The sequence below is a fragment of the Ostrinia furnacalis genome, unplaced genomic scaffold (genome assembly GCF_004193835.3).
Source record: "Ostrinia furnacalis isolate ACB-3 unplaced genomic scaffold, ASM419383v2 OfSCF7552, whole genome shotgun sequence".
Classification (NCBI taxonomy): Eukaryota; Metazoa; Arthropoda; class Insecta; order Lepidoptera; family Crambidae; genus Ostrinia; species Ostrinia furnacalis.
Genome location: NW_021137791.1, coordinates 82,144 through 102,586, shown reverse-complemented (window position 1 = coordinate 102,586; position 20,443 = coordinate 82,144). Strand labels below are relative to the sequence as shown.

The following is a 20,443-nucleotide window of genomic DNA, read 5'->3' as shown; positions in this document are numbered from 1 at the left end:
ACGCACCGAGCGCGGTTTGTATGTGAGCGCGCCAATATACGTATGCGGCGCGCACGCACACACTGACAAAATTTAGCGGGGATTAGCGGGGAGTTGCAGTATTTACTCTGGTTTAACTACGTCAGTGCCTGAGGTACGAGAGGGTGTTTTAACGTCAAACGTCAGTGAGACTTCAGATTTTCTTCAAATTTGTATACCTACTATAGTTCCAAAATACTGAACTGTCCTATCCATGACATTGACAGTGGGGCGCCACCGTCAATACCGGATCGCTGGTTCCGATTTTTGCCATGTTGGAAACCATATAGTTGAACGATGGTAGCGCCCCCCTGTCATTGAGTTTGGTGGGACAGTTCAGCGTGGGTCATCTATATGTCATAATATGTCAATGTCACCCCTGACTGAAGAACTGACTGAGTTAAAGCTCTGGACCTATAGTTCGTATCATACGATTACAGAACATAAATCAATACAATTTTATAAAAAAAAGAAGTGTGCATGCAAAGAAATCATTGTCCAATTTTATTAGAGATGTTTCAGAATATTAAACATAAATCACTTAAAAATATTCTCAAAACGAAAGCAAAATAATATTATTTTGTCTTCTACCCATATAGCACTTTTATTTTGTTTTCTTCAAAATCATCATAATTTATTTTAATTTTATAAATTCGTATGTTTATTATATTATTTTAGTATCTGGTATAATAGGAATGTATGGGTATACATTGTGGTATTGTAATGTTGGTGAGCGAGTGATTTGGGGCTCATCAAATGGATCAATAGCGATTTAATGGGTTGATGTGGGGCTTTAATGGGGGCGTGGGTTTTTAATGGGCGGTTGTAGGTCTTTAATGAGTAGGTTTGGGTTTTTAATGGGTAGGTGTGGGTTTTTAATGGGTAGGTGTGGGTCTTTAATGAGTGGGTTTGGGAATTTTAATGGGTAGGTGTGGGTCTTTAACCCTTCATTTGGCAAGACACAAATTGTTTGATTTTTTCAATAAAATCTATTTAGACCTAATTTTTACTATCAAATAAAGTTAAGAAAAATAGTAAAAAAAATATTTGGTTGGTATTTTCGCGAAAAACGATTGTTGCTTATTTACCACATTGCCAAATAGGGGTACTTAAATAAAACATTGAGATATATTATAGAATAATTTTTTTTATATGAAAATCTTAAAAAAATCAATCGTATTTCACATTTTATGCATTAAACGTTTTTTTGGGCATTTTCGCAAAGTCGACAACGACCTTTTTCTCCCACATTTGATAGATGACGCATGTCATCATACTTCACGATCAATATGCCGAGCCAATGTTGGCTTTTTATTTTCTCTTTAGTTTCTGAAACTGGTATGTTACCGTTATCTGCTATAGTTGTTGACTTCAACGCAAGAAAAATGTGTTTATCATTTAAATCAGTTCAGCGGTATAAGTGTGAAGACAGACAACACAGAGACAGACAGCAAATTCTTCCTCTCTCCTAAAATGCTGTGCCCGACAGGGTCCATAATTGCATCAAAAGTAATTACCTACTATACCATCTCTATAACCTTTTGTACCCTTTGCACCACCGGCCTGCACCACTGGTGGTGCAAAGGGTATTTTTAAATCCCTCTTGCACCACCAACAAATAGTGCTGTGCTACCATCGACTGTAAAACTAGTAGTAGACTGTAAAATACTTAATAATTTAATTGTTATAAATAAATCAAACCTACCTAAAAGTTTTAATTTGTGTGTGTGTAAGTGCCTATAAACATTTCACTTCAAACCCACGATACCCCGGACCTACATCCTACATACAACGAATAAAGTACCAGGGCAACATAACCATAAAGGAGCTATACATGTTTTTTTCTCGGATCAACCAAGAAGAATTTGATATAGCTCCTTTATGATTATGTTGCCCTGGTACTTTAGGAATATTATTCGTTATAAAATATGTAGGTATGAATGGTTGTTATTTATTTTTATGTTATGTTGTCTAAATCTGTCCAGTAGTTTCGGAGCCTATTCAGTACAAACAAACAATCAATCTTTCCTCTTTGTAATATTAATATTATATGATTATAGATAATCGTTTTACAGTTAATGGTAGGGCAGCACTATTGGTGGTGCAAAAGGGATTAAAAAATACCCTTTGCACCACCAGTGGTGCAGGCCGGTGGTGCAAAGGGTACAAAAGGTCTCTATAACATTATTCATGTAATACATGACACTCTTTTGTATTAACAAAAAGCTAAACCTATTTTGTTAGATGTTTGGCACTGTAGCTTCTAGGCAACATCGAGGTTCGGAAGCATGTCATGTATTAGAAAACACAGTTTCTACGCCAAATATTGCTTTATATGATTAGTTTGATTTATAATTAATAAAATTTTGACAAAACAAAAACAATTAGAGATGATAAAATAGTACAAAATCATAAAACTTCCGTCGTTGTTAATCTCTTTGCGCGTCATCTTGGCGTCTGACAGAAATATGGATATGAAATCACTCAAAACTCAGTCGACGACCGATTTACTAGTGTTTTGCTGAACTAAGCTTCGTAACAAAATCGAATTATTTGCACAAAACTTATTATTTGGTGCTGTAGAAATATTCAAAGTGGTTGTTGCTTAAAAGCATCACTGCCAAATGAAGGGTTAATGAGTGGTTTGGGTTTTTAATGGGTAGGTGTGGGTCTTTAATGAGTGGATTTGGGTTTTTAATGGGTAGGTGTGGGTCTTTAATGAGTGGGTTGGGTTTTTAATGGGTAGGTTAGGGAGTATTTAATGGGAGATACATGGGTGACTGATGTCCGTTTTCACCATCAATCCCTAATTTTTAAGTGATCTCTATGAAAACAAAATTCCTGTTATGAGTTATCTTAGGGGTCACTTAAAAATTAGGGATTGATGGTGAAAACAGACTTGAGTGTGTCGTCAATTTACTGAGATCGGGTAAATGTCCAAGCATGCTCCGCGTGGCCACTAGAGCAGCAGTCAGGTAAGTGTCCACCTACCGTCCACATGGTAGGGTAAGTGTACACCTACCGTCCACATAGTAGAATAAGTGTACACCTACCGTCCGCATAATAGGGTAAATGTACACCTACCGTTCACGTTTCCACATGATAGGGTAAGTGTACAGTCACCAACCGCGTGGCCACAAAAGTTACAGTAGGGTAAGTGTCCACCTACCATCCATATGGTAGGGTAAGTGTACACTCACCGTCCACGTAATAGAGTAAGTGTACACCTACCATCCATATAATAGGGTAAGTGTACACCTACCGTCCACATAATAGGGTAAGTGTACACTCACCGTCCACGTAATAGGGTAAGTGTACAATCACCGTCCACGTGATAGGGTAAATGCACAGTTACCGTCCACATGATAGGGTAAATGCACAGTTACCGTCCACATGATAGGGTAAGTGTACACTATCCGTCCACACCGCACGAGAGCAGCATCTCGCGCTGCGCGAGGTCTCGCACGAGCGCTGCCAGCTCGCCCGCGCCGTAGCCGACCAGCTGACGTAAGTCGCACACGAATTTGTACACGAACCTGAAAGATGGCCGACAGTGAACATTGAGAAAACTTCCCATGCTAAAACGCACGCGTCTGGATGTTTGTTACTCTTTCACGCAAAAACTACTGAACGGATTTTGATGAAACTTTACAGTATTATTGTTTATAACCCAGAATAACATATAGGCAATAATTTAGATAGATAGATATATGGTTTATTGGCAAAACACATTGACAAAATTACGATCTGTGACAAAATAAATTTCACGCGGGTGAGGCCGCGAGCAAAAGCTAGTATACAGGGTGTTGGTAAATGGGTATATGAGCCGACACTAGCCCATGTTAACATGGTCATATAAATGGTATGGTGAAGTCAGGAAATTGATATCTTCATTTTAATTATTTTAATTTTCATACAAATCGGATTTTAAGAAATTTATTTTGTATGAAAATTAAAAAAAATAAAATGATATCGAATTTCTGACTTCACCATACCATTTATATGCCCATGTTAACATGGGCTAGTGTCGGCTCATATACCCATTTACCTAACACTCTGTAGATTATAACCCAGAATAACATATAGGCTATAATTTATGACGATCTGTGACAAAATAAATTTCACTCGGGTGAAGCCGCGGGCAAAAGCTAGTATACAGGGTGTCATTTTAATTTTTTATTTTTCATACAAAATAAATTTTATAAATGAAAATTTAAATAATTAAAATGAAGATATTAATTTTCTGACTTCACCATACCATTTATACGCCCATGTGTGTCGGCTCATATACCCATTTAGCTAACACCCTGTATAGTATTCCAAACGAATAACTCACCGTTTCCCCGGCACCTTGGCTATCATATCCCCGTCGTAGTAGTATCGCAACGCGCGCGATAACTTCTCATAGTTCATGGCGGGTTTGTGCTTCCGAGCGCCCCATAGGCGCGCCACTCTTTCAGGCTCTAATAACTTGAATTCGCCTTCGGTACCTGTATACAGAGCATGTCTAAATATAGAGCTACCAAAGATATATACAGGGTGTCCGGCGAAATATACAGAGCTACCAAAGAAATATACAGGGTATTCGTCGAAATATACAGAGCATTCGTCGAAATATACAGGGAGCTCGTCGAAATATACAGGGCATTCATAGAAATATGCACGGTATTCGTCGAAATATGCAGGGTATCCATCGAAATATGGCACTCGTCGAAATGTACAGATTACTCGTCGAAATATTTAGGCCACTAATCTCACTCACCGTCCCAGCGTATGACATTACTTATAGAGGGCAGTCATCAAACTCATACAGGGCACTCACCACAGTAGACAGGGAACTAATCTAAATACACAGGTCACTCGTCGAAACATACATGGCACTCGTCTAACTATACAGGGCATCCACCGAATTATACAGGGCATCCACCGAACTATATAGGGCATCCACGGAACTATATAGGGCATCCACCGAACTATACAGGGCATCTACCGAACTATACAGGGCACTCACCAAAGCAGACAGGGCAATTATCTCACCGTGCCAGCGTATAACGTCGTAATTCTCAGCGCTGGTGAGCAGTTCTAATAGGAACTGCCACAGCTGCACTTGGCCGTTGTTGCCGGCTCGCGCTGGTAAGTCTTCTGTTGTAGGCGTTGAGCGAGTCGTTTTGTCGCTAACTTATACAGGGTGGTCATCAAACTCATACAGGGCAGACATCAAACTCATGCAGGGCAGTCACCATAGTAGACAGGGCACTCACCATTAGTCACCATAGTAGACAGGGCACTCGTCTAACTAAACAAGGCAACCACCGAACTATACAGGGCATCCACCGAACTATACAGGGCATCCACCGAACTATACAGGGTATCCACCGAACTATACAGGGTATCCAACGAACTATACAGGGTATCCAACGAACTATACAGGGCATCCACCGAACTATACAGGGTATCCAACGAACTATACAGGGCATCCACCGAACTATATAGGGCATCCACCGAACTATAAAGGGCATCTACCGAACTATGCAGGGCACTCATCGAAAGAGGGCAATTATCTTACCGTGCCAGCGTATGACGTCGTAATGCTCAGCGCTGGGCAGCAGTTCTAATAGGAATTGCCACAGCTGCACTTGACCGAGTCGCTTTGTCGCTAACTCATACAGGGCAGGCATCGAACTCATACAGGGCAGCTTATACAGGGCAGTCATCAAACTCATACAGGGCAGTCATCAAACTGTACAGGGCAGTCATCAAACTGTACAGGGCAGTCATCAAACTGTACAGGGCAGTCATCAAGCACATACAGGGCAGTCATCAAACTGTACAGGGCAGTCATCAAACTGTACAGGGCAGTCATCAAACTGTACAGGGCAGTCATCAAGCTCATACAGGGCAGTCATCAAACTCATACAGGGCAGGCATCGAACTCATACAGGGCATCCACCGAACTATACAGGGCATCCACCGAACTATACAGGGCATCCACCGAACTATATAAGGCATCCACCAAACTATACATGGCATCCACCGAACTATACAGGGCATCTACCGAACTACACAGGGCATCCACCGAATTATACAGGGCATCCACCGAACTATATAGGGCACTCACCAAAGCGGACAGGGCACTCACCAAAGCGGACAGGGCACTCACCAAAGCAGACAGGGCAATTATCTCACCGTGCCAGCGTATGACGTCGTAATGCTCAGCGCTGGTGAGCAGTTCTAATAGGAACTGCCACAGCTGCACTTGGCCGAGTCGCTTTGTCGCTAACTTATACAGGGCAGTCATCAAACTCATACAGGGCAGTCACCATAGTAGACAGGGCACCCACCATTAGTCACCATAGTAGACAGGGCACCCACCATTAGTCACCATAGTAGACAGATTTATAGAAGCAGACATAATGCAAGTTTGTTAAGGCAAACTTACATATAATTTATAGAAGCAGACATAATGCAAGTTTGTTAAGGCAAACTTGCATATACTTTATAGAAACACATTAATGCAAGTTTGTCGCTCGGAAACTAGAAAGTTTGATTTAAACTTGCCTCAAGTTTACATACTTGCCATGGCAAATTTGAAACAAAGCTTCATTTTTGATACATCAAACTTACTGCAAGTCAGATTCAAGTTTAAATTGTTATCTGGGCAGGGCACCCACCATTAGTCACCATAGTAGACAGGGCACTCACCATTAGTCACCATAGTAGACAGGGCACTCGCCAAAGCAGACAGGGAACTAATCTAACTACACAGGTCACTCGACGAAACATACAGGACACTAATCCAACTACACAGGGCACTCGTCTAACTATACAGGGCAACCACCGAAATATACAGGGCACTCGCCGAAGTAAAGACCTGCATACAGGGCACTAATCTAACTACACAGGACACTCTTCGAAATAGGGCAATTATCTCGAAACAGGGCAATTATCTCACCGTGCCAGCGTATGACGTCGTAATGCTCAGCGCTGGTGAGCAGTTCTAATAGGAACTGCCACAGCTGCACTTGGCCGAGTCGCTTTGTCGCTTACTTATACAGGGCAGTCATCAAACTCATATAGGCCAATCACCACAGTAGACAGGGCACTCACCAAAGCAGACAGGGAACTAATCTAACTACACAGGGCACTCGTCGAAACATATAGGGCACTAATCTAACTCACCGTGCCAGCGTATAACGTTACTTATACAGGGCAGTCATCAAACTCATACAGGGCAGTCATCAAACTATACAGGGCACTAATCTAACTACACAGGTCACTCGTCGAAACATACAGGGCAATAATCTAACTAAAGAGGTCACTCAACGAAACTTACAGGGCACTAATCTAACTACACAGGGCTCTTACCGTGCCAGCGTATGACGTCGTAATGCTCAGCGCTGGTGAGCAGTTCTAATAGGAACTGCCACAGCTGCACTTGGCCGTTGTTGCCGGCTCGCGCTGGTAAGTCTTCCGCTGGAGGCACGGAGCGAGTTGCTGTTAGCTGGAAGACAATAAGATTAATATTAAACAACACGAATAAACTTTAAAAAAATCTTAGAAAGCAGTTCTTTCTTTTAAAAACAAAAAACCCAACTGCGTAAAAATGAACTTAAAAGATAAATAGAAGCCTTAGTGTTCACAAATGTGCATTATTTTGGGAACACTAAGGCTTGTTTTATTCTAATCAATTTTTATAATAATTTTATAATAATCAAGAATAATTTTATTTTAATCTTTTTAGTTAAATAACATACCATTTTTGTAAGCTACTTAAAAATCCCTTTATTTTGATAGGTTTTGAGAAAAAAAACATTTTTTTAAGACATTAAGGCGCCTGTATTCGACATGGCCGACGTGCTATTATGATAAGAACCTCATGCATTTACCTTACCTTTGGTTTTTTCTTTATGGCTGACTGCTGCATATTGTCTATTTCTAAAGGGTCTTTGTTCGCCGGGCTTTCTTCACTCTGCACGACAGCTGTGAAATATATATTATTTATTAACTAATCTACACTAACATTAAACGATTATAAGTTTATGATTTTGTTTGCAGAAATTATTTTTTGAAATTATAGAAAGAAAAGGGCCTATAACTTTTTTTGAAGTGATTAAAAAAATTGTACTAGTAGAAATAAAAATGAATTACAAATAAAGAAACACTTACTCCCAAAATGTAGAAACAGTTTTTATGAGTTTAAATTATTTGATTAATAAATCTTTGCTCACCAATAAATTTACATTTCCTTAGCAATTCGAAGTGCGTCCAAAATATGTCTCCAGGATCAGATGGCACTTTTTCTCTGCAACAAAAAATTAAATTACATTTTTACAATTTTTTCTTACATCATAATTTTAAAATATCAACGCTTCACTGTATTCATTCACGCTTCACTGTATAATTATGTGACATTTGCTTCCACGCTTAACTGTATATGCGACTAAATCTGCATCCATTCTTCACTGTATGCATCCACTCTTCACGCTGCACTGTATATGCGACATCTACATCCACGCTTCACTGTATATGCGACTAATTGTGCATCCACGCTTCACTGTATGCCTTCACGCTTCATTGTATATGCGACATCTGCATTACGCGGATTCACGCGGCACTGTATATACACTTTTCACTGTATATGCGACTAAATCTACATCCACACTGCACGCTTCACTGTATGCATCCACGCTTCACGCTGCACTGTATATGCGACATCTACAATCTACATCTGCACTCAGTATGAATTCACGCTGCACTGTATATCCAATTACATCTGCATCCACGCTTCACTAATGCATCCACGCTTCACGCTGCACTGTATATGCGATTAAATCTACATCCACGCTTCACGCTGCACTGTATATGCGACATCTACATCCACGCTTCACTAATGCATCCACGCTTCACGCTGGACTGTATATGCGATTAAATCTACATCCACGCTTCACGCTGCACTGTATATGCAACCACATCTGCATCCACGCTTCACTAATGTATCCACGCTTCACGCTGCACTGTATATTTTATGCATCTACATGTGCTCACTTGAACTCCTTGTTGCTGAGGCTGCACAGGCGCGCGCCGGACAGCGCCCAGTCGGACAGCCGGACGCCGGCCAGGTTGAACTGCCGGACGGCCCACTGGATCCACAGCTTCACGTGTTGCACCGACCTGGGAATATTGGAATACATTTATTTTCAGAAACTAACCTACATACATACAGGGTGGAAACGATAAGTGATCTCACTCGATTATTTCTAAACTATACAAGATATCGAAAAACTGGTTACTGATCCTGAAAGTGCTTCACGAGCTCTTTCAAACGGTACCAATAATAGGTTACATAATAAATCGGATCTATCCTGGCCGGCGTCACAGCATAAGGACGGCTTACTGAAGATGTAACAACACTTGTCAAAACTCATTATAGACGCGGGTCGTCCGGTATCTTGACTCTACAGGGTGTTAGGTAAATGGGTATATGAGCCGACACTAGCCCATGTTAACATGGGCATATAAATTGTATGTTGAAGTCAGAAAATTGATATCTTCATTTTAATTTTCATACAAATCGGATTTTATAAAATTTATTTTGTAGAAAATGTAAAAAAATAAAATGATATCAAATTTCTGACTTCACCATACCATTTATATGCCCATGTTAACATGGGCTAGTGTCGGCTCATATACCCATTTACCTAACACCCTGTATAACTCTATAGTCATTTTAGAACTGCGTGTGGGGGCAAAAAACCTTACATTCCCAGACTGGGGCCTAGGCCCACCCTAGAATGGGGCCAGCTCCCGCTGAAAATTGACCCTAGATACGCCAATGATTCTCATGAAAATGAAAAAATGAAAATGTTTTATTTTATAAATAAAGTTGATTAACAAGATACGAGGGCGGCACTGAAAATTTCGGGAATCAAGGAAGTGAAACAACATTACTATTTAAAAATGTATTTATTGCTTTTTAAAGTATTCTCCGCGAAATTTGACACATTTTTCCATACACGAAACCAATCATTGAAGCAACCATTGCATTCGGAAGTTTGGGTCTCCAAAATGGCCGTTTTGTAGGCTTCCACAGCTTCTTCAGGTGATGAAAATCTCTGACCACGCAATTTATTCTTTATTTAAGGGAAAGTATAGAAATCATTAGGGCTTAGGTCGAGGCTGTACGGCGGATGGACTAATAATTCTATGTTTTCTTGCTCTAAAAACTCCTTTGTTCAGTGCGCGGTGTGAGAACTCGCATTGTCGTGATGGAGGATGATGCGGCGGTTGCAGTTCTCTTTACGGAGTTCAGAAACGACCTGTGGCAAACAAATGCTAGCATACTAATCTGCATTAACCGTTCTTTGTCCCCCAAGAGGAATAGTCGCAACATGGCCGGTTTTGGAGACAAACGTGGCCACCATTTTTTTTGCAACACTCCGTGAACGAACAATTTTTGTTGGCTTTAATTCATTTTCGAACACCCAAACTCGTGACTGGTTTTTTGTTTCGGGTTCGTACGCGTATATCCATGATTCGTCACCTGATACGATGTTGTATACAGCATTTGAGGATCCTGCATGTAATCTCCCGAGAGTTCTGACGCACCAAGTAACGCGAGCCGCTTTTTGCTCTTCACAGAGCGAATGCGGTATCCATCGGGAAAACAACTTTTTTACACCTAATTGTTCATGCAAGATTATTTGTATTTGACTCATGCCAATGTCTAAAGTTGCCTGAATTTCGCGGTATATCACATGTCGATCTTCTTCAATCAGCTTACGCACAGCATCAACGTTTTCTTAGGTGACTGCAGTTTTTGGACGACCTTGACGGGGATCATCACTGAGCTTGACACGTCCACGTTGAAATTCAGGAAACTAGCGATAAATTGTGGTTTTGGATGGGGCTTCATTACCAAATGCAGAAATCATCCGGTCAACACACTGTTTTTGTGTTAAACCACTTCAAAAGTCATAATAAATCATCGCTCTTGAATTTTCTCGAGTCAATTCCATTTTCTCAACGACTAAACAAGTTTGACAAGACCTTGTGATACGACCGAGAATCTTTTTTTAAATAAATAAATGGTATACGATTTTTAAAACCCTGGACTTTGCAATTAAATAGATTTTAATATGACTGGAACAGTGGAAATATTCCATTCCCGATACTTTTAGTGCAGCCCTCGTATTTTGGTAACCATCCTTTTAAGTATAAGAATACCTGTAGTAGGAGGTTACCGCTCTTCCAAAAGTATTAACATACATTCTTAGTTAGTGTGTTTGTGGTGTATTGAGTGAATTTGTGTGTAGTGTTATGAGTGGTGTATTGAGTGAATTGTATCTCATAGAGGTAACAAAACTTGTCACAGACTCACCACAGCCGCGGGTCGTCGGGTATCTTGACCCTGTGGTCGTGCTTGAACTGTGCGTCGACCACCCACTTGACTGTGGACTCAGTTTGACCGCTGACCGCCTCCATATCCACGGCACCTTCGTCTTCCGTCTGAGGAAGACATTCTTCGTCTTCTTCTTCGTCTTCTGGGTCTGAAAGTAGTAATTTTTTTTTTATCCACAACCAGGAAGCTCTTGGCCTGTATCTCACCTGATGGTAAGTGACGATCAGGCCGAAGGTGGAAGCGAGCTACACCCGGAATCCTCAACCACGGAGGAACTGGCTATCTTACCTCTAACTGCCGGAACACAACAATGCTGTTAACATAGTTGTTATGGCGACAGACTTAGGTAAGATGGTGGTAGCTAGCCAGGCGGACTTAGAACAAGCCCTACCACCAACCAAGCCGAACAGAAAAATCTGCCCCCACTGGGAATCGAACCCGGGACCTCTGTGTCTAAAGCAGGTGGTCTTACCACTAGACCACAGAGGCGGTTGTTTCACAGTTGCTTCACTGGTTGGGTTATTGGCGGTCAAGCTGTAGATCCTGGCTCCACAGGAGTTGCAGCGGTGGGACCGAGAGGGAATATAAAAAGAAAGCCAGCGTCAAATAGTTACCAAAGAGTTCACAACACATCTTTCATCATCATCATCATCATTTCAGCCATAGGACGTCCACTGCTGAACATAGGCCTCCCCTAATGCTTTCCATGTTGATCGATTGGTAGCGGCCTGCACCAAACACATCTTTGGGTGTGCAAAAATAACGTGTCACGTGACCGTGTGTGACGTAATTTTCTATCGCTCCGCGTAGTCGACAAGACTGCGAGTATTGTACTATGACGTCACGGGCATGGAGCGAGGGCCGGCCGCCCGCCCGCACATTTAAAATTAAATATCTTGGAAACTAATTGACGTATCTAAAAAATAATTCTTTCTCCCGACTTCGTACGCGTGAAAATAGTTTGATTGTTAAACCCGTTTTTGAAACATATTTCTTTACTGCTCCGCCTCTATTGGCTGTAGGATGATGTTGTATAGCCTAAAGCCTTCTTCGATAAATGACAGAAGAAAGAAACGTTTAAGTGTTTCATCATCATCATTTCAGCCACAGGACGTCCACTGCTGAACATAGGCCTCCCCCAATGACTTCCACATCGCCCGGTTGGCAGCGGCCTGCATCCAGCATCTTCAAGCTACCTTCACGAGGTCGTCGGTCCGTCTAGTGTACACACAATCGGGCGCGTCATCTCCGCATTTGCTTCCAGTCGCTATATTCAGGAGGTCGTCGGTCCACCTAGTGTACACACACCGGGCGCGTCATTTCCTCATTTGCTTCCAGCGCCTTCAAGCTGCCTTCACGAGGTCGTCGGTATACCTAGTGTACTCACCAGTCGACCCGCGGGCGCGTTATCTCCTCATCTGGTTCCAGCGCCTTCTGCTACTTTTACGAAGTCGTCGGTCCGCCTAGTGTACTCACAGTCAGGCGTCGGTCGCGTCATCTATTCATCAGGTTTCAGCTGCATCCAGCGCCTTCCTGCTACCTTCACGAGGTCGTCGGTCCGCCTAGCGTACTCACAGTCGGGCGGCGGTCGCGACTTCTGCTCCTCTGGTTTCAGCTACATCCAGCGCCTTCAAGCTACTTTCATAAGGTCGTCGGTCCGCCTAACGTACTCCACAGTCGGGCGACCTGCATCTATGGTGAGTCTATGACAGGATGAAGAATGTCATGGGATTTGATGTTCAACCACATTAAGGAAGCTTACATGTTAATTCTTCCTGCAGTACCATCCTGGTCTTTCTATTTATACTAAGCAGGGTAAAAAACTTCGTCACCGCGATGCAGGATTGTAGGCGCGGTGGAGTGTGCTAATCAATCATGTGTCAACGCCATCTGTTGAGGGTTACTGCCAACAGCTTGTAGTGCGTCCTTCCGAGTTGGTTTCACCTGCATCCAGCGCCTTCCCGCTACCTTCAGGAGGTCGTCGGTCCACCTAGTGTACTCTCACAGTCAACCTCGAGCGCGGCATCTCTTCAATTTAGTTTCCAGCTGCATCCAGCGCCTTCCTGCTTTCTCTCTTCACGAGGTCGTCGGTCCGCCTAGTGTACTCACAGTCGGGCGTCGGGCGCGTCATCTATTCATCAGGTTTCAGCTGCATCCTGCGCCTTCCTGCTTTCTCTCTTCACGAGGTCGTCGGTCCGCCTAGTGTACTCACAGTCGGACATCGGGCGCGTCATCTCCTCAACAGGTTTCAGCTGCATCCAGCGCCTTCTGCTACCTTGACGAGGTCGTAGGTCCGCCTAGCGTACTCACAGTCGGGCCGGCGGTCGCGACTTCTCCCTTCCTCTGGTTTCAGCTACATCCAGCGCCTTCAAGCTACCTTCATAAGGTCGTCGGTCCACCTAGCGTACTCACAGTCGGGCGACCTGCATCTATGGTGAGTCTATGACAGGATGAAGAATGTCATGGGATTTGATGTTCAACCACATTAAGGAAGCTTACATGTAAATTCTTCCTGCAGTTACCACCTCGGTCTTTCTATTTATACTAAGCAGGGTAAAAAACTTCGTCACCGCGATGCAGGATTGTAGGCGCGGTGGTGTGTGCCATAGTCAATCATGTGTCACCGCCATCTGTTGAGTGTTACTGCCACTAGCTTGTCGTGCGTCCTTCCGAGTTGGTTTCAGCTACATCCAGCGCCTTCAAGATACCTTCACGAAGTCGTCGGTCCACCTAGTGTACTCACCAGTCGACCCGCGGGCGCGTAATTTCCTCATCTGGTTCCAGCGCCGTCCTGCCACCTTCACGAAGTCGTCGGTCCACCTAGTGTACTCTATCTTTGTGGCTGTAATGATGATGATGTTTCAGCTGCATCCAGCGCCTTCCCGCTACCTTCACGAGGTCGTCGGTCCACCTAGTGTACTCACCATTCGACCCGCGGGCGCGTAATCTCCTCATCTGGTTCAAGCGCCTTCCCGCTACCTTCACGAGGTCGTCGGTCCACCCAGCGTACTCACAGTCGGGCGTCGGGCGCGTCATCTCCTCGTCAGGCTTGAGGACGTCCAGGATATTGATCTTTCTCTCCGTAGCGCTGATCTGAATGTTGACCTGTACAACTCCCTCGCCTCTAATGCACTGCTCGACGAGGGTCTTGTGGTTTTCCAGCTGTTGGAGAAAGAAAGAAATATTATACAGGGTGTTAGGTAAATAGTTATATGAGCCGACACTAGCCCATGTTAACATAAGCATAAAAATGGTATGGTGAAGTCAGAAAATTGATATCTTCATTTTAATTATTTTTATTTTCATACAAATCGGATTTAATAAAATTTATTTTGTATGAAAATTAAAAAAAAAATGATGATATCAAATTTCTGACTTCACCATACCATTTATATGCTCATGTTAACATGGGCTAGTGTCGGCTAATATACCCATTTACCTAACGTCTAACACCCTGTATAGTCTGGTCAGCGAGCACGTAGAATTTTGTCCAATGACCCCAAGCTATCCATCCTTATCGCTCGCTCGTAATTATGTTGCTGTCGCGCTCGCACACTCACTGCGGGCGCGCGTCGCACAGTCGCGACAGCAATATAATTACGCGCGAGCGATAAGGATGGGTAGCTTGGGGTCATTGGACAAAATTCTACGTGCTCACAGACCGGGCTTTAAAAGCGAAGGGGCACTGACTGACTCACTCATCACGAAATCTCAGAAACTACAAGTGCTAGGAGTCTCAAATTTTGCATGGGGGTTCCTTTCAGAACGTAGGTGCTCACTAAGACTAAATTCCCTAAAGCGGTAAAACGGGATCCACGCTTACGAAGTCGCGGGCGGCCGCTAGTAAATTAATATTTCCTTGAACAATTTACTTTGCACATCTATGGGTATATTTTTGGAGTTGGTGCCCGATTTTGGTACGTTACTTGAGCTTGGTATTTATTTGGCAGACACATTATTGATAATTTCCAAATAATTAGTTATGTGTAAGGCCCAGAACAGACGGTGAAACGCAAATGCAACGAAACTACAACTGCTAGTTACTTTTGAGTTGCATCTAAGTTTCTGCCATAGCGTCCGTTGAGAGACCACACATGACGCGACCAGTTTGAAACTTTCAGTTTCATTCATAAGAATCATCAGAAAGTTGCAGTTTCGTTGCAGTTGCGTTATATATACCCACCATCTTAGCGTCCTGCAACCAGAACGTATAGTCGGCCAAGTCAGCGCCCAGCCTGGCTTCTAACATCGCTCTCAGCTTTGATAGACGTGTGCGGATGTCCATCAGTTGGATTATCACCTCTTCTGTAAATAATACATAATAATCAGGTAACCGAAACTTTCGGATATCCGAAATAAAAAATATCCGTAACCGATACAAAAGTTCGGATAAAGGCGGAGTCTAAATCAGGGATGTTGATGTTATGGAGATCCGTGACCATAACCGAAACTTTCGGATATCCGAAATAAAAAAATATCCGTAACCGAAACCGATTCAAAAGTTTCGGATAAAGGCGGTGTCTAAATCTTAATGTCTTTTAATATTTGTTACTTGTATACTCAATAGGCTAGATGACAAAATTTCAATTATTTGTCCATCAGACAGATAATTAGAAAATATTACTCATATTTTTTATTTTCTTTCATAATCAAATAATAACAGTGCTACATCGAGTTAAAATGGCTCGTTACGGCACGCTTGAGTAGATTTTTTACTGAAAAGTGACGTCACGTGACATTTCAACTCAATACATATTATATTAATACTATAATAATTCGATTATGAAAAAAATTAAAAAATATGTCAGAATTTTTTTTATTATCTGTCTGACGAACTAAATAGAATTTCGATTTCATTACCCAGTCATCATCCCTATTGTAAAATTAATATTTTATAACCTCTTTTTGCTTTTCTTTACAATCCGAAAAGGAATAGATGTCGTAAACAGGGTTCGAAATTATCAAGATAATTACGTTTCGTGATAATTATCGGATAATTATTAACAGTGTAAGATACATTTGTCATATTGTTTCATAAGAAATTCTGATGTTTGTTACATTGAGAATGTTGCGTTATGTTCTTGGTCGCTAGTCGCATAAAGCGTTGTGGCAAATAGATAAATATTTTGACGCTAGTTAACGAGTGATCGTTATGGGGCTAAATAGATAGGTTTTAGAACTGGTAGCGCATTTTCTTACATAACTTTTCAATTCCTATCATTGGAGGTCCGAAAATATTTCTCATACAATTTGATACCATAATGATCATTCTTCATAAAAAATTTAAAACCTACATATTTAAAAACATAATCATTGATATTCATAATATCACTAATCATACACTTAGTTTTTACTAATATTTGTTTTCATATATTTTGAACTTCTAATGATCGAAACTCATAATCATTCGAATAAATAAGTATAATATTCATAAATGTGATGTATCCTAATATTTGTTTTCATAAATTTATTACTCATAAGTGTATTTATCCATATTATTGAAAATCATGATGTCTATATTCGTATTAAATCGTATTTTAACATTAAATTAATTTGAAATGGTCCAAAACAGGCAATATTTTGTGCCACAAAACTAACGTGACAGAAACGAATCGCTGCAAAACCGACTCCACGTAGTCTTGTCTGCCCTACCCCTAGAGTGTAATTTAAAAGCCGGAGGCGCGGAGGGAGGGCAGCCCTCGCCCGCTGTAACGAGGCTCAGGCGCCCGGGTGAGCTGGAGCGGCTGAGGCTGGTCGCCGAGGCGCCGAAGGCGCCGATGGCGATCCAAAAAGCCGAAGCTGCGGAAGCAAGCGTGGGTGCCTGAGCCTCGTTACGCAAGGGCGGAAGGGCTGCACATCCCGCAGCGCCGGAGACGAGGAGATACCAATGCATGCTGCATGCTTGCTTTCATGCTGCATGCTCTGCATGCTTATCTACTCTATTAAATTATATATGATTTTTTTAAAGATACGAGTATGTCTGTTATAAAGTAAATTATTCTGAACAACAACATTATGAGTTGAAGTATGTTCTTAGTAACAACATTATTAATTAAAACAATATGATCAATGAATGATATGAAGAAAAAAGATCTGAAAATAAAAATTATGTATTTTAAATGGTTCTTAGTAGTAACAGTATTGATAAAAAAATTATGATTACTAAATGTTATGAGCTCCGATGGTAGTAATAAAAATGTATGAATAAAAAAAGTATGAAAAATAAAATTATGAAGAGAGATTATTATGAACACAAATCGGTAGTAAGACAAAGAATAGAATAAAGAATTTTATGTGAGCCAATATAGAACCTTTAGAACTATCTATGTTAAATAACGTCCACCACAGTCCACACGAGTTTGAAAACTTCGAATACAGTTCACTTTTACGAGCGCATTTTTTTGTTATTATCAACTGATAATTATCCATCTGTTATTATCAAGATAATTATCCTTTCGAACCCTGGTCGTAAACATGTCTTACCGCTGGATTCGTTACTCTGCATGGTATCATCATCGTCAGCTGTGTCGAACACTGCCAACGGTGTCTGTAGCATTTCAGCCCCGGACTGCATTAAACCTGTAATTTCATTATGGATATTTAAGCAAACTATTTTTTGTGATTAATCTGTAAAAGCATCTTTTTGAGTATAGTTTTATACTCTACTACTTTTTTGGGATAAAATCGATACTTCTAATGCAATGCAATAAATGATTTGATTTGATTTGATTTGCTAAGGCTGAGTTGTACGATCTTACTTTTACTTTAACAAACGTCAAAAATCTGTCGTCAAAAATATGTTTGTCTCGAAGCGCTGGTAGGGCCCAAAAGATAAGGAGACATGAAAAGTGCCCCCTAAGGGCTACCTTTTCTTTTTTTATATTAACTATATTTTGACGTTCATAAGGTAAACTCCATACAACAAACACCGGCGATCTCAGGGTTCCACTAAAATCTAAAATCAAAAATATTTATGCAGTTTAGACCCTAAGTGGCACTTATGAACGTCAAAATATATTAAATAATAGTTTTCCGCCCGCGGCTTCGCCCGCGTGGAATTTTGTCTGTCACAGAAAAACTTTATCGCGCGCGTCCCTGTTTCAAAAACCGGGATAAAAACTATCCTATGTTCTTTCCCGGGACTCAAACTATCTCTATGCCAAATTTCATCAAAATCGGTTGCGAGGTTTAAGCGGGAAAGCGTAACAGACAGACAGACAGAGTTACTTTCGCATTTATAATATTAGTTGGGATAAAAAAAATAAAAGGTAGCCCTTATGGGGCACTTTCATGTCTCCTTCTCCTTATCTTTTGGGCCCTACCAGCGCTTCAAGACAAACATGTGGCAAGTGCTAAGAAGAAACGCCGGAACAAACTAGCTATTACAAATCGTGAATATTCTGAAAATGGTCAATGTTGTATAGTACTTACTTTTCTACAAAACCTAAATAAAAGCAAAAATACAACAGTATCTTTCTTAATTTCAGTGGTTGGCATTGTTTTTATTTGTAAACCTCATCAAAAATCTTAGTACAGAACTGTGGTACAGAGCATCTCATCATCATCATCATTTGAAGACTCGAGACATTAAAAATTATTCGAAAAACAATAACAATACCAATTTGCATTGTGAGAAGGTCAAAGACAAGGAAGTAATACTCCCAATGTTATTTGATAGGCCAGAGCTAAGGGCCAGAGCAAGAAACGTAAGGTGGCGTCACGTTCATAAAGCTGCTAGGACTTACCTAAATCACTTTCCGTGACAAAATGAGGAACCATCAGCGGATCAGAAGATTCCACCCCTGTTGCTTCATCAAAACTATTTTCCATTTTTATCGTTCTGACACTCAATATATCACTAAAATCCGTCACTTCCATCTTCGTAAAGCCAACAACACCAAACACAACTTTGTACGTGTTGCGTCAAACAAAAATACAACAATTCACCCCTGATAAAACTTTTTCCCTTGATGATGAATAATTTGAAAATTATAGGAAAAGGAAACAAGCAATTCCACTTCCGCGTGCGCCAAAACGGAAGCCATCAACCTTTTTTTGACACATCGCCTCTATAGTCTATGATGTTAGTGATGTGCTAGTGTTCTGTAACTGATACTCCGAAAATATCTAGTGATATTACGCTTGAAAAAGGACTCATAAAATGTTAAGAGACTTGTCAATAAATGAATAAATTAATAACCCCGCGGTGTACATCCCCTGTTTTGACACCCAGCGTGTGGGGATATGCTGTCCATCCTCTTTGAAATCACCTCGGAATTAAAGGATAAAAAATTGTTGAAAAGAAAACATCAACGCATAATAATTTATAATTCAATACTTTATTAACGGTAAAAATTAATAAACAGAGGGCTTAGTGTGAGTTTACATCAAACTTCGTCACTACATTGTGGGCTGAGTGTGAGTTTTGGTGTGAGTTTCTAGTGAGCGCGTTTAAAATTTGTATGAAAATTTTAGTTTTTGAAAGTTTCCCGCTAGGGGCGCTGTACAGTACGTCATACATTTTAATGTCATTTTTTGGCGCGCTCACTAAGTAGTGAGCGCGTTTGAAAAAAACTCACACTCAACCCTTTGAGTTCCTCACCTCAGTATTATTCTGTAGGTATTGCTAGTATGATTAAAGAAAGTAAACAACAACTTTATTATTAAGTAGGTACTCTATTAATTAGGTATGTAGATACGTTTGTATTTACAAAATATTACATGGTAACAGTAAACAGTGTGGTTAGATACTAGATAATTAAAGCATTATAAAATCTTAAATTATAACTTAATTTCAGAAAATAAACGCATTCGTTAAAAGTATAAGTCTTGAAAAATGTTGTTAAGCGCACACTAACACACATAAAATACTTAGTAAAATAAAGATAATAAAATATGAAAATTAATAAATAATCAGTATGTACTTATATCCGTTCTAGCACCCTTATACAATATTTGCTTATTAGTTTTAATGTCCTAGGTACTAGTTAGGTATAATTTTATTACAATAAAAAGTGACTGGATTGC

The 20,443-nt window shown here is 40.9% G+C and overlaps 1 protein-coding gene and 1 long non-coding RNA gene across 4 annotated transcripts; one reads left to right on the top strand and one right to left on the bottom strand.

Moving 5' to 3' along the window:
- Positions 1–330: 330 nt before the first annotated feature.
- On the top strand, positions 331–2,843 carry LOC114365072 (uncharacterized). Its single transcript, XR_003656908.1, has 2 exons — positions 331–947; positions 2,724–2,843. It is a non-coding gene; the product is annotated as an uncharacterized LOC114365072 (long non-coding RNA).
- A 103-nt stretch (positions 2,844–2,946) lies between these two features.
- Positions 2,947–19,466, bottom strand: Ets97D (DNA-binding protein Ets97D). 3 transcript variants are annotated; one of them, XM_028321525.1, is made up of 11 exons: positions 19,162–19,466; positions 17,900–17,995; positions 15,600–15,721; positions 14,431–14,578; positions 11,396–11,564; positions 9,064–9,189; positions 8,247–8,320; positions 7,910–7,998; positions 7,384–7,519; positions 4,355–4,508; positions 2,947–3,554 (listed from the first exon to the last, which is right to left on the bottom strand). In XM_028321525.1, the coding sequence occupies exons 1-11, from the start codon at positions 19,292–19,294 to the stop codon at positions 3,431–3,433; spliced, it is 1,371 nt and encodes a 456-aa protein (XP_028177326.1). In that variant the 5' UTR covers positions 19,295–19,466; the 3' UTR covers positions 2,947–3,430. The 3 variants fall into 3 exon arrangements, with proteins under 3 accessions (XP_028177326.1, XP_028177327.1, XP_028177328.1); XM_028321526.1 differs by lacking the exons at positions 2,947–3,554; positions 4,355–4,508 and adding an exon at positions 6,873–7,025 and having other exon boundaries at positions 7,439–7,519; XM_028321527.1 differs by lacking the exons at positions 2,947–3,554; positions 4,355–4,508 and adding an exon at positions 6,873–7,040 and having other exon boundaries at positions 7,454–7,519.
- Between the last annotated feature and the right edge of the window lie 977 nt (positions 19,467–20,443).

Excerpts from the sequence above, each read along its gene's own strand:
- Ets97D (XM_028321525.1), bottom strand. The coding sequence starts at position 19,294 with ATGGAAGTGACGGATTTTAGTGATATATTGAGTGTCAGAACGATAAAA. Across the intron at positions 17,996-19,161 it reads TGTCACGGAAAGTGATTTAG|GTTTAATGCAGTCCGGGGCT; the intron begins GTAAGTCCTAGC and ends ATGAAATTACAG. Across the intron at positions 7,999-8,246 it reads AAGGAAATGTAAATTTATTG|CTGTCGTGCAGAGTGAAGAA; the intron begins GTGAGCAAAGAT and ends TATATTTCACAG.